This window comes from Trichomonas vaginalis, chromosome I (assembly GCF_026262505.1).
Source record: "Trichomonas vaginalis G3 chromosome I, whole genome shotgun sequence".
In the NCBI taxonomy this organism is placed as follows: Eukaryota; Parabasalia; order Trichomonadida; family Trichomonadidae; genus Trichomonas; species Trichomonas vaginalis.
In genome coordinates this window covers 11,809,021-11,823,403 of record NC_067203.1, presented here as the reverse complement: position 1 = coordinate 11,823,403, position 14,383 = coordinate 11,809,021, and the positions used below count along the sequence as shown (strand labels likewise).

General features: G+C 34.6%; 4 protein-coding genes and 1 pseudogene across 5 annotated transcripts, besides 2 other annotated features; all 5 read right to left on the bottom strand.

Moving 5' to 3' along the window:
* Nucleotides 1–9,199: part of a mobile genetic element that runs on past the window's edge.
* Nucleotides 3,783–4,678, bottom strand: TVAGG3_0971150 (annotated as a pseudogene). Its single transcript has one exon. A coding segment is annotated over exon 1 (896 nt).
* Nucleotides 4,873–5,390, bottom strand: TVAGG3_0971140 (uncharacterized protein; the record flags this gene model as incomplete). The annotated part of the gene is made up of 1 exon (XM_051253687.1): nt 4,873–5,390. A coding segment is annotated over one exon (518 nt), but the record flags the coding sequence as incomplete, so codon positions are not given.
* On the bottom strand, nt 5,544–6,251 carry TVAGG3_0971130 (protein of unknown function, DUF4106 family; the record flags this gene model as incomplete). The annotated part of the gene is made up of 1 exon (XM_051253686.1): nt 5,544–6,251. The coding sequence occupies one exon, from the start codon at nt 6,249–6,251 to the stop codon at nt 5,544–5,546; it is 708 nt and encodes a 235-aa protein (XP_051079260.1).
* Nucleotides 6,807–8,216, bottom strand: TVAGG3_0971120 (protein of unknown function, DUF4106 family; the record flags this gene model as incomplete). The annotated part of the gene is made up of 1 exon (XM_001299164.2): nt 6,807–8,216. A coding segment is annotated over one exon (1,410 nt), but the record flags the coding sequence as incomplete, so codon positions are not given.
* A 581-nt stretch (nt 9,200–9,780) lies between the features above and the next one.
* Nucleotides 9,781–13,270, bottom strand: TVAGG3_0971100 (biological adhesion protein; the record flags this gene model as incomplete). Its single annotated transcript, XM_001299165.2, has 1 exon — nt 9,815–13,270. One exon carries the CDS (start codon nt 13,268–13,270, stop codon nt 9,815–9,817), a length of 3,456 nt encoding a protein of 1,151 aa, XP_001299166.1.
* A 360-nt stretch (nt 13,271–13,630) lies between these two features.
* Nucleotides 13,631–13,667: a mobile genetic element.
* Nucleotides 13,668–14,383: the final 716 nt, after the last annotated feature.

Below are 14,383 nucleotides of genomic sequence, written 5' to 3'. Positions count from 1 at the left end.
AAAGTTCTGTTTCTGGGAATATGACAAGAACCATAAAACATTAAGCAGAGAAGTCTTAAAATTTGTCAATGACAGACTTGTTGACAGAGATGACGCCTCTTGGAGAGATGAAGTCCAACAAAACTTCTTAGAATGCAAAGAAGACACATGCACTGTTCTTGAAGATGAAATAGAAAACAGAATAGAAGAGCTATTAAAGGACAAAGAACTTTTACAAAATATGGTTCTGAGAAGTTTGACATAACTCCACCAGAAAAAGAAGAAGAGAGAAAAGAAAGAAAAGAAAGTAGAAGAAGAGAAGAAAGAAACCTGAGCCAGAGAAGAAGAAATTTGACATGTAAAAATAAAATTTATTTTTAGAACATTTCTGGTGTCAATGTCAATGTTCTCTTCCTCTTTAGGAGTAAACACTGGCTTAGACTCTAAAATCTTTTTTACCCAATTTACCTTGAACTTCTACAACTTTAGACTCATAATATTCATAGTCGTCTGCTTTCTTTGGTTCATAAGGTATAACAAGTTTGTATGCTTTACCTTCTTCGAGTTTTGAGAACCTTCTGTCAAAACTTTCTTTGACTGCTAACAAACCTTCTATGTCTAAGTCTTCAAATTTCGCACCATTTTTAGTCACAATAGCAAACTTAACTGGTTCGATGTTCCAAACTTTGCTGAATGAAGACTTTTCAAAATGGTAGAAGTAAACATTCAAATATGTGAATGGGTCTAGTTCTTCTTTAAGTCCTGACATGTACTTGTTTACTGAGATGAATTTTGTCATCTTTTCTATCGGATAAAAAAATATTTTTTTTTAAAATTTACTCAGAAAAATTTTTCTTTGTATATACACCATTCTGTACGTCTAAAAGACTTTTGACATTTGCCAAGAATGTTCGTTTAGACGCTGTCATATAACCATACTCTTGACAATATTGTTTATACGAATCGTACAATGACCTTTCATCTAAACACTCAAAGTCAGTTTCATCTATGAACAGTTCATATACACTCTTGTTTGCTTCTAACAATGTTTGTCTCTCTTCGGTATGTGGAATTTGTCTTGGATTGAACTTTGAAATATCTAATGTCATGAAAATATGAGAACAAGTGGTTGTAAAAGTCAGATGTCAAAGTTTCTGCTAAGTCGTCAAAATATTCTGTATCTTGCATATGAGCTTCTGACGTTCTGACAACTACATATCTTCTGTCAGAACTTTCTAACTTCATCGGAACAGCATTGTTTGAAACCATAACGAAGTTTGCAACATTTTCACAAACTCTTTGGTCTTTATATTTTCTTTCAACAACTCCAACTTTGTCTGTTATAAGACTCTTCAAAGCATCTGAGTTCAAAACTTTTGTTGTATCTATACTTTGAAGTTCATTGCAAACTATAAGTTTCATATTCTCTATTGAAGAGTTAAACTTGCCACAGATGTTTTCTAAGTTTGTCATATTCGGATTCGAATAACCCTCTAACAGTTTGCATAAGATATCTGTAAAGAAAGTGTTCTTACCTGTTCCTTGTTTTCCAATTATAATGAGAGCAGTTTCATTTTTAGCACTTGGATGTTGTAAGATGTTTTGCAAACCAACATAAGATATACTCATAAACCTTTTCGTTTCCATTGCATATAATTTCTTTGACATGGTCTAACCAAGCTTCTATAACATTTTCTTTCCATTCTACTTGTTCGTATTTATATCCAGTGAAGATAGAATAGAAGTTTGGAGAAGGTGTATAAAACTTTATACCTCGAACTGAAAAATCTTCTAACTTTGACAATAAGATATCCAAGATCTAACATCTTCATGCCAACTTGTACAACTTTTATTTTCTTAAGTTTCTGTTACATTCTTGTTCTGAAACTATTGTTGCTCTTGGTTTGTTAAAGACTACATCCCATTCTTTCATAACATAACATTCTGGGGCAGAGTCGACATAAATGACTAAACGTTTCAAATTCTCGACTGCTTTGTTATAGTCTCGAAATGGACACATATTTCTGAATGCTTGGAAGTCATAAAAATCTGAAACATCTATTCTGTACATTTTTATAAAAATAAAAAAAATATTTTTTTTATTTCTTGAGCTATTTGTTGCATTTGTTGTTCTTGAGCTATTTGTTGTTGAAGTTGTTCTTGTAATACAATACTTTCACCAGTTGCATCTTCCAATTCGAAACTTTCTGCCGTCATTGACAAATACATAGGACATAAAAGTTTTACAGGAACAAAGTTTGCGTCAACTAATGTCAACGTTATACTTGCCAAAGTGTTTGAGTTTCACTAAGGTTGAAAACTCTGCATTCGAATGAACAATAGGCAAACCAGCAGAGAAGTGTTGTTTATACGCATAAGTATCTTTTGGTCATAGTAGTTTCTGTCGACATTCGAATAACACTTTGAACCTAAGTTTGAAACAATATATAAATAGGTGTACTTAAAGTCAATGGAACAGACATTCCTTGTATGACACCTTTTCCTGTTATAGGAAACTGTTGGTAGTAAAAACCAGATATAAGTTTTGTATTATAGCTCATATTGTTTATAGTAAACTCAGTCGGACATCCAAACATAATGAAACCTGCTCTAGTTTGCAGCACATGTTACACTCGTATTAAAGTATTAAATAAGTCAACAAAACCTGTTGGTGGTATATCTGAGTAAGTATCTTCAAAGGAGTATTTTTTACCATTCACAACAATAAAATCTTCTGGTGTCAAAAGAGCAAAACAAGCTTTAGTCGTCATTGTGTTTAAAGTTAGTTTACAATATCGTCCTTGAGGACTTTGTAAGTTTGTTGTTATAGAATTATATGACTCAGGGTTTTTAGTCGTAATAGTATAAACCACTATGTCTTCTGCCATTTACTTAGCAAATAAATTTTAATGAAATGTTGTGGTCGTCAAATATTTTTATAACGTCTGGGAAACTATATTTTAAGTTCAACGTTTCACCTCCTTTCATAACGTATATCTTGTCAATGACATTATATGAAACACCACAGCAACTAATGTCGGGTTCTATTTCTTTGATGTTTATATCGTCTGCCTCTGTCAAAAGTTTCAATAGTTCTTTCAAAAACTTCATGAGGTGCAATGACATATGAGTTCACTTTTACAGGGTTGTGTTCGACCAAGTTTAACATTATACTAAAGCTTGACAAATCTTCTCCTGAGTTTGAAGTTTGTCTTTCAGTTGTTGGTAGTCATTTCGAATATCTGCAACAGAACTTAAGTCTCTGCTAACTTCAGGGTATGTTGTTGTTCTTTTACAGGAACAATTGTTATACCATCTTCGTCTTCGTATGGTTTCCCACTTCAACATCTCTTTCTTTGACATTGACAATAACACTTTGACTGTTTGTTTGAGTTGGTGAATTTAACTTCACATCTGCCACCGCCATTAAACCTTTTGAAACACTCACGCTTCTATTTTTCGGAAATGACATTTTACTTAGAATAAAAAGATGGACGTATTCGGATATCTCTTCGAATTGAAGCAGAACAAAGTTTACACACACAAACAATACAAATACATCGACAGAATAGTTCTTTATACAAACAATGGTAAATGTTATAGAATAGCAGTCTTTGCTGAACCAAAATATTTTCATAAAGCAAAGAAAGTTGGTATAACCGAAATGGTGAAAGTTCTTGAAGCAGACAAAAATATAACAACAAAACTTACAGATATTTCTAAAGGTAAGTTTATAATACAATTTTATGTCAAAACTGGCGTACTGTCAATATTTGACGGAGAGAAGTCAGTTCAAGAACAACTTACTGACCTGCTGCCAAAATCTGCTCGATGGAAGCTGTCGTTATGCCAATCTGAGGAGCCCCAGCAGGTTTCATCGAACGAATCTTCAAAAGAGCATCTTCCGTGAAAAGTGCTATTGGTTTTGTAAACTTCTTTGCTCTCAGTTCATCTGGACCGTCTCTGTCACCAGTATATTGTATTTGAACTGTACCAACAGTTGAAATACCACCCATAAAGTCTTCTGAGTCAGCAAATGGAATGCCAAGCCAAAAGTTTGAACGGTCTCCATTTGTATATTGAGTTTTTTGACCTCCTGTATGAGTCCATACTTTCACATATGGCATAATAGAACTTTGCATTTCAGGGTTAATGGTTGTTGTGAAGTTGTTGTTAAAGTTCATAGCATCTAATGTCAAGTTGTATGACCTCATATCTTCAACTGTAGAATATTCTTCTCTTGGATAATATTTGCCATCTATGTTTATATGATATTTAATACCAGGGTTGTAGAAACAAGAATAGTCATTTATAGTTCGTCTGAACAGTACAAACATAGTATCTGCATGTTTCATTGCAGTTGTTAAAGCAATATCTGTTCTTGCACCTGGGTCAGCACTTTGGTTTCCAACTTCACCTGCAAAGTCTTTGACAGATATTTGGTGTATAGGGAACATAAGTGGAACTGCAATATATTTGGCAGCTAAAGCATTTGAAATATCTGGGTCCAACATATAGACTGCAAGTCTGCTTTCTATTCTCTTGCATTCAAATTTTTCGCATGTGAACTTAACTGGGTCCCAAGCAGTTCCAGCAGCATTGAAATAATAGTTTACTTCAGTGTTGAGGTTTGAGAAACCAAAGTCTAAGTCAACTTTGTCTTTGCAAAATTCGGCGAATGACGTTTTATTTGTTCCCTCTACGTCTGTAATAGTGAATGGGTCTTGTGTTGGTGCAATGACTAAGTTATTTTTGCTTGGAGTAAGTTCAATAGAAATTTTTCCTGCCCAGTTTGGCAAGTATCTTAAAAACCTGAAGATGAGGAAAGATGACAAAGGAACTCTAAGTTTCAGTTTTACTTTGGTTACTGCTGCTGCAGTTTGTCCAGAAAGGTTAACATAAACTCCTGGAACGTTAGGGTCAAGTCTTCTTATTTTCTCAATAGTTGCATACTGGTCTGTTTGTTCTCTAGCTTGTGGTTGTACTGAGTTTCTCAAAGCGAACCATTCATAGTTTGCCCATGTTACTGTTTGAACTAAGTCAGAGTTAGAATATATCTTATATCCCATGAAAACTTCTGGAGCATATTGGTATCCGACATAGAAAATTCCATTGCAACCTTTCTTGTCAGACAACTTGGCAGAAGGTTTTATTTCAATGTCTTGTTCCACGTATAAGAATGAGTTGTCAATAGAAATTATATGAAACCTGTCGCAAGCAATATCTACTGTTGTTGAAGAACCTTCTCCAAACTCACCTACGTTTCCATAAGAAACAGCAGTTGTATATTCGTAAGTTCCAGGAACTATTTCTGACCTTCTAATGGCATTGTCGCATTCGTTATACCATTCGGAAACATTTCCGTTCATGGCATCCAAAACTGTTGGCGTTATATTCTGAGCGGCGTACATTTCATATGGGTAAAAATATAGAATAGTTGAATTTATATGTCATAATAGAACCCACGTGGACCAAGCTTTACTTTCTTCCTGGCTGAGTTTTTAACTCTTCTTTTTCCTTCATTGCCACTACTTTCACTAGATGAAGTTACTTCTTCACTACTTTCACTTTGTTCTACTCTTCTTCTTTGGTAACTTGCCCTCTGCTTTAAGTTGTTGCATCTTTGCCTCATGTTCACCTAGTATGTTGTAAATTTCCCATGTCCTTTTTGCCTTTGGGCTCTGGTCGCCCATCTCAGGTAACCTATATCCTAGAAAGATTTTGTCATAGTTTGTATTTGAGTCTTCGCTTATTGTTTGCATGACTCTTTCCTGAGTTTCCGGTTCAAGCTCTTCAAACAGAGCTTGTCCATATGGAATAAGCTCGTTTCCAAATATATGTTTTTGTAGCCATTCTGGTTTTCTTTCCATGTTACCAACAATATCTTTTGTGAATGGGAAAGCTTTTACCCAATCTTTCAGTCTTGCGTCATTTATTTCTGTAGTTGGTTTTATTTTGTCAAGGAACATGTTTTTCAATACTAACATTTCATTTGGTACTGTCCATTTGAGTTTTCTTAAATATTCATCCCTTCTCAGTTCATCGTCTGCAAAGTAAGTTTTTATGACATTTTGTAAACTTTCGTTTGCAAGGTCATGTACAATAGGTTCTCTTCCTTCTCTATCCCTAACTTTCTTTCTAAACTCTTCACCAAATATACCATCTCTATGGTTCTGTGTAGTTCTTTGAGATAAATGTTCTAGAACGTCAGGTGTTATATTTCCTTCAGCCATGTTCATTTCATACTGGTCCAAAATATCTGCATGTTTCATATCTTTCAATGGCATTAAAGCCGCGCTGAAAATACCAGCTAAATCTGGTTCACCATTCACTTCCATTGCGTCTACAACTTCTTGGAATTGTGGTTGTAAGTTTATGAACCACCTATCCGGGTTAGCTTTATGACCCCATCTCATTGTAGTTCCATAGTCTGCAGAAACAAAAGTAGGTTTGTTTCCATATTGGTTAGGTTCTGAATGAACTTTAAACAATGTTTCATTTCTATATGTTTTGTTGAAATTTAACCTTTTATTTTCACCGAGTTCATCCAAAGATTGAACGTTATATGCTCGTAAGTAAAAAGGGTTGTTGTATTTGTGTACATTTTCTTTCAGTACTTCCATTCTATGCTGAATATTTTCATCTGATGTTGGAGTCTTTTGTATGTCGGCAAACATTTTTCGATATTCTTCTACCATGTCAGCCGAATTTTTCTTAGACTCTTGGAAAGATTCCATATTCACCTCATACTCTTGTTGAGGGTCAAGATTTTTCGGCTGTTCCAAATCTTCATCTAGTTCTGTGAAGTTAGTTTCCAAAGGAGGGACTTGTTCGTTTCCTTCAGGCTCTTCTAGCTGTTGTTGCTGAACTATTTCTTCCATGTCTGGTTGTATCTGAACTTCTTCCTGTGGAGTTTCTTGTACCTCATCTGCTGGCATTTCATATATTCCGAGACCGTTTTTAACAAGTTCCCTATTTAAGTCATCCGCATTCATAACCCTTTCTTCTTTCGTTCCGTCTTTATTTTTTACGCGTTTCATGAAGATAGTTGAATTATCATTTATCTCTGACACCAAATATCTCGGAGTAAGTTCAGTCATGTCATTTGGATGATATGCTATTAAATCATATCCCTTAGCGAGCTTGTATTTTCCAGGTTTGAAATTATATCCCGTTTGGTGCTGAGCCATAAAGCTAAATAGGTTCGGGTCAGTATTTCCTTCCTTGAACTTTCTAATAGCTTCTTTATATCTGTCACTAAAGTCAAGAGTATCTGGGTAACCATAGTCTTCTTTAAGCATTTTTAAGAAATCTTGGTTTCCTTGTTCTCTACTTCTTTTATGTCCTTGCTCTGTTTGTGGTTGTTGCTGTGCAGTGTTTTGAACTGTTGGTTGTGGTGCAGTGTTTTGAACTGTTGGTTGTGGTGCAGTGTTTTGAACTGTTGGTTGTGGTTGTTGTTGTGGTGCAGGGTTTTGAACTGTTGGTTGTTGTGTTGGTTTTGGTGCAGTGTTTTGAACTGTTGGTTGTGGTTGTTGTTGTGGTGCAGGGTTTTGAACTGTTGGTTGTTGTGTTGGTTTTGGTGCAGTGTTTTGAACTGTTGGTTGTGGTTGTTGTTGTGGTGCAGGGTTTTGAACTGTTGGTTGTTGTGTTGGTTTTGGTGCATGCCTGTGTCTGTGTCCATGTGACGATGTAAATGTTCTAGGTAGTCCTGGTGCAGGTGCTTCTCTTGGAGGGTTTGGTGGTATATAAGTTCCACTAGCTAGTATATAAGTTCCACCAGCTGGCACATATGTTCCATCTGCAGCATAATGTCCTACCTGACTTTTCGTTTTTAAGAAAGCATTTACTAGGTCTGTTTTGGTCTGTTGTAACTCTTTTTCTTGACTTTCCACAACAGTTGCTCTAACGGCGTCATAGGCACTTTGAACTGCCTGTCTCGTTGCTGCATCTGTTATTTTCGTCATATTTTGTGCTACTTCTCTTAACTCTTTGTCGAAACCTTCAGACTTCAGTTTCTTTCCAGATGAGAAGTCGTTCACTAGTTTCACCTTACTATGAAGAGCTTCGAAGGCGTTCTTAAAGTCAGCATTTGTTAAAGCTTCATTTGAACTGTCTTCATCCGCTTGTATTTTTGTCCTTATTGACCCTATAAGCTGGGCTGCTTTAGCGTTGGCTTGGGCATCTAACCAGTCATTGTTAGCTTTTATATATTCTGCGCTTTTCATTGCCTTTTGCATGGCTGCGTCGTTATTTTTACTTTCTTGTGCTAAGTTTTCATACTGTACGGTTTGGTTTTGCAACTGTAAAAGTTTTTCTGCCTTTACATTTGCTTCAACTTCTTTTTTATACTCATCGCTATCCATATATGTCTTCAGGGCTTTTTGTTTTATCTCTTCATCTTTCAGTACTTTATATTGAGTAGTATGGTTTTTCAAATTTATGACATCTTGTTCCATTTTTGCTACTTCTGCTGCTTTTTCTGACACTTTTTTCGCATATTCCTCTGTACTTAGTTCTTTCAGTTGTTCTTCTTTCTTCTTTTTCTCTACGTTTAACTCATTTAGTTTCTTTGTGTGTCTGTCATATTCTAGTTTCTTTTCGTTTTCACTTATTTGCTTCTGTATGTCTATGTTTGACTTTTTGACATCTGATATTTGATTTTTGAGTGAACTCAAATTCATTTGACTTTGAGGGTTATAAGCTGTTCCGTCTGCAGCTCCACCATAGCCTGTCATTTTCGCTAAAAGTGCCGCTCTTAAACCTCCATTCTGTGCACCAAGAACTCGGTTTAAGAGCATAGGGTTGCTTGACATTTGTTGCAACATAGTGGGGTCATTCATTATTTGTTGTTGCAACTGTTGTTGTGGTGTCAGTTTTACTATTGGATGTTTCAATGCTCTCTTCCTCTTACGTATATTCTTACGTAGCTTACGTGGCATTTTAAGTGAAGTTAAAAAGCGGTTTTTGACAGATGTTTATATGACACTTTTTGTTCAGCACAAAAAACTACTCGGTCAAAGTGTTGTCAGTTTTGTAAAATAACCGTCCTATCTCATTCTATAAGGGAGAAAAGGCTTCTCAAAGTATACTTCCTTGGAACGCCTGTAACTTTTCCTGTAGCGACGATAGACCCTTACTTGTCCGGACAAAGTTATACTAAACATCTTCGGGGCTAGAGGGCACGAAGTGCCTGGAAGCCCCATTACCTTTTTTTTTTTTTACATAATAGTGTGGAAATACAGGAATGTGCTTACTATTTCAAATCGCACTATTTATGTACTCATAATAAAAAACAATTGAAATTTGCTATTAATGGTGTGATAAATGATCTCTTATGAATAAAAACATGTTATTTGGACCATTTTATAAAATAATTTAGCATAAGACATGTAACAATAGATGTATTTTAAATGATCCAATATTGAATATCATAAATTTGCAAGGATTTAAGTTTTGATAATGTCATAAGCTGCACTTATATTATATACATTTTCAACGGTATTAACATCATGTGAAAGAAAAAGATTAACCTCTTTTCTATAATAAAGTACTGCAATCTGAAGGACTGTTTATCCATTATTATCCTTTTCATTGGGTTATATTAGAGAGTGTGGAAAAAAAGAAGTTCCTTTGTAATACTTGGACCTCTGCAAAATTTAGGGGTGTTTCTCCATTTTCCTCTTTTGCATTGGAAAAAAATCTGATATTGCTTCTTAAAAAGACAATTAATGATAATTAAGGCAATGCATTTTCTATATTTGGAGATCATGATTTAAAAAAACGTTTTGATAAAGATAAATAGTGAATATTTACTCGTCAAAAATTAAAACTAAATTTAAATTTGGGCACCAAGAAGGATCTTAAGGTTTGGTGGGATGCACTCTCTATTGAAGATTGTCACATCTCTATTGCTATACTCTGGAGCCTCTGACATATACTTAATTGCAGCATCATGATCAGCCTTTTCGATTGGATCTTCTGGCATAACAGATGACATGAATAAGTACAAAGTCGTATCAGAGCAGTCAATGATTGCAGCACCCTTCTGCGGGAGAACATCAAGTGAAACAGTCTTTGTAACCTTTGGTGTAATGACTTTTCCTTCAGAGAAAACAACGACATGGAATTTAATCTTGAAGAAGTTGTTTTCGAAGAACAATTCATCACCTGATTTAACAGATGCCTGAATCTGTCCAACGTGACCACCAATAACTTTGATCATTCTCTGGAATTCAGTACCAGTGCTGACTCTCTTTACGTAGTGGACTTCTGCCTTTGGATATTCTGCTGAATATGCTGCAAGAAGCTTTTCACCAAGCTGCTCTAATGCTGCTGGGCAGTCCTCACCAACGTAGAGGTAAAGGGAGTTATCTGGAAGCTTATGTGTATCATAAATGAAAGCACCAGAGTGTGATAACTGAGATGATCTGGAAAGAACATAAACAGCGATTGGTCTTGACTTGCCGTGAACAGAGATAAGTTGGTCGAGATCGATTTGGTTGATTGTTCTGATTTTACCGAATGAAAGATCAGTAATTTGTGTTGAAACTGTTGAAACAGCATTGTTCCATGCTTGTTTTTCGGCATTCAACTTCTCTTCGGCTTCTCTTGCGGCTCTTTCTGCTGCTAAGGCTCTTTCCTCGAGCTCTCTCTTTTCAGCAGAAATCTTTTCTTCTGCTTCTCTTTGTGCTTTGGCGGCAATGTCATCAATTTCTCTTTCTCTTGCCAATCTCTCTTGTTCAGCCTTTTCTTCAGCTTCTTTAGCAGCTCTTTCTGCTGCTTCAGCTCTTTCTTCAATATCTGCAAGTTCGCGAGACTTAGCTGCTGCTAATTGTTCTTTTTCGGCACGTTCTGCTGCAGCTCTTTCTTCAGCATCAATGAGGCTCTTTTCTTGTTCTGAAAGATGGTTCTTCATGAGAGCAATCTTGTCATCCTTCTTCTTAAGCTTATCATTGAGCTCGTCGATGAGTTTCTTGAGGTCACCATTCTCTTCTTCGAGCTTCTGACCGTTCTGGAACTCATCGTTTAACTTGTCGAGTGCATCTTGTTTGGCCTTCTCTGCTTCATTAAGCTTATTCTTGAGATCTTCGAGATCTTTAGCATTTTGCTCTGAGTTAGATTGATTTGCATTATCTCTCTCAGCAAGTAATCTCTTGAGTTCTTCGATTTCAGCATCCTTTTGCTTGATAATGTCTTCTAACTCTGCGATCTTTGTCTTAAGTGCTTCGAGCTCTTCATCTTTAGCCTTAAGAGCTTCTTCTTGCTCGGCAATCTTTCCATTCTTTTCATTTATTTCTTCATCTTTAGCCTTAAGAGCTTCTTCTTGCTCGGCAATCTTTCCATTCTTTTCATTTATTTCTTCATCTTTAGCCTTAAGAGCTTCTTCTTGCTCGGCAATCTTTCCATTCTTTTCATTTATTTCTTCATCTTTAGCCTTAAGAGCTTCTTCTTGCTCGGCAATCTTTCCATTCTTTTCATTTATTTCTTCATCTTTAGCCTTAAGAGCTTCTTCTTGTTCATTGTTCTTGTTCTTAAGCTCCTCAATTTCCTTCTTGAGGTTATCGTTTTCTTCGTTCTTGTTCTTGAGTTCTTCATCCTTGTTCTTAAGGGCTTCTTCTTGCTCAGCAATCTTTGCGTTCTTTTCATTAAGTTCATTATCCTTGTTCTTAAGTGCTTCATCTTGTTCTGCAAGTTTGTTGTTCTTTTCATTAAGTTCGTTGTCCTTGTTCTTAAGTGCTTCATCTTGTTCTGCATTCTTGTTCTTAAGCTCTTCAATCTCCTTCTTGAGATTATCATTTTCTTCGTTCTTACCATTGAGGTCGTTTTGTGCATCATTGAACTTGGCCGTGAGATTATTAAGTTCATTGTTAAGGTTGTTGTTTTCTTCATTCTTTGCGTTAAGTTGGTTGTTTGCATCTTCAAGCTGCTTAGCCTTTTCATCATTCTTATTCTTTAACTCTGCATTGTCCTGGGCGATTTTATCCAAGTCTCCTGCAGCGTTTCTAAGATTTTCGATTTCTTTGGCAAGCTTCTCATTCTCTTCATTCTTGTTCTGTATTTCATTATCTTTCTCATTGTTCTTGTTCTTAAGATCATTATTCTCTTCTTCGAGCTGTTTGATCCTATCTTGGTTGGCCTTATCGGAATTAGCTGCATTGTTCTTGAGGTCTTCATTTTCCTTAGCGAGTCTCTCGTTTTCATTGTTCTTGTCCTGAATTGCTTTTTCATTTTCATCATTCTTGTTCTTAAGATCTTCATTCTCCTTGGCAAGTCTTTCATTTTCGCTATTCTTGTCCTGGAGGGCCTTTTCGTTATCATTGTTCTTGTTCTTAAGATCATTAATCTCATCTTCAAGTTCTTTGATTCTATCCTTATTGGATTTGTCTGTATTTGAAGCAGCATTATTAAGATCTTTGTTTAATTTGTTGAGCAATTCGTTTTCTTCTGCCTTTTCCTTCAGATCTTTCTCATTTTGATCTTGCTTGTTCTTTAATTCATCGATTTCGGTCTTTAACTGGTCAATGAGATCCCTTGGTGCGCTATCAAGCTCATCGGAACTGGCTCTAATGGCAGCATTTTCTTTGGCGAGTCTTTCATTTTCTGTATCCTTATCTTGAAGGGCCTTTTCATTTTCATCATTCTTCTTTTTAAGTGCTTCAATCTCTTTGTGTAATCTATCAATATTATCGTTGGCTAATTTTGCATTGTCTCCATTGGCATTCTTTAAATCTTCTATTTCTTTATTAAGCCTATTGTTTTCATCCTTTTGGTTATCAAGATCTTTCTGAGCTTGTTCATTCTTATTCTTAAGATCTTCGTTTTCCTTGAGAAGTTCTGCTAATTTATCATTGCATGCCTTCTCATTATTGTTGTTATTGTTCTTAAGATCATCTATCTCCTTTCTAAGTTGGTCTAACTTTTCATTACATGCTTTCTCATCACAGCAGTTCTTGTTTTTAAGATCATTGTTCTCTTTTTCGAGTTTATCGTTGAGATCTTGCTGTTCTTTGATCTTATCTTCATTGGCCTTGCGATTCTTCTCCGAATCAGCAAGTTTCTTCTTAAGATCATCGATCAATTCTTGTAATTTCTCATTAGCTTCATTGTTTTCTCCATCAACAGGAAGATCAATGTCACGGGTTACCACAATTGGTTCATCATCTTCCTCTTCTTGTTTCTCTTCTGCTTTTTCTGGTTCTGGTGAGTTATTGATTACGTTAATAAAGGACATGAGTAATAGGATAAAGTCTATTACCATAAGTAAGATGTACACGAGATTTCCTTCTCCCATTTTATAAAAATAAAATAAATAAAAAAATTGAATGATCAGTGGCGGTCTTAAATAAAATGTGTTTTGTGTATGGTTAAAGACTGATCATGAATAAATTTCTTTATTGAAATTGATTTTGAATACTGGTATTTTCAATCAATTAGAAAAGTTTCATGAGAGTTATTCTCTTTTTTATATTAATGTGTTGTTTTAATTTGATTTTGCAATTTGAATGCATATTATCAATTTTGTAAATATTGAAATAAATATTTTTGGTTAAAATTAATATATGTTGTTAAAAGTGCATTAATTGTAAGATCATTTCATTTCAATAAAATATATTTATGGCCTGGCAGGAATCAAATCGTACTACATGGGTTGTAATAAACAGAAATTCATCAAAAGTGACAGCTCTCAATTTTTTGACATTTGTAAATTCTAAATTGAATGAGAAAAATGAAATAATACTAAGCATAATACAATATTCTAGATTTAATTATAATTAGGAAAAAGTTAGTTTTGAGAGTACTTTTCATAGGCATATATAATGAAATCTTCTGAAAAATAATATCACATAAACTCATATTATTTTCTAATATATAACTATTTTATATAAAAATCAAATTCAATGATCTTAAAAGCGAAGGATAAACCTCAAAATTTACGAATATAATGAGTGGGAATATAGTGCTTATCTATCATAAAACCATATGAAATATCAATTTTTGCTTTACGCCTAATTTTTGACGACAATTAGCAAAAAATGTTAAATGTTAACACTCAGTCCATTTGAATATGAAAAATAAAATTGACTTTGATTAAATGTTTTTATTTATCATGCAATTCTTCTTGCGACCAAAGATTTGAATAAAAGTTCAAAAAATAAGATAGCTTAAAATAATATACGGTAGTGTTTACTAATAGATGAATAGTATATAAACTCTATTAAAATGGATTTGATCCAAAAAAATATATAAATTTGATCATAAATAAAATCGTTTTAAATTACTTCTTCATTTAAATTATAACAATTATTTTTGGTTTTATATTTTTTTGGATCAAATCCATTTTAATAGAATTTATATACTATTCATCTATTAGTAAACACTACCGTATATTATTTTTTAAGCTATC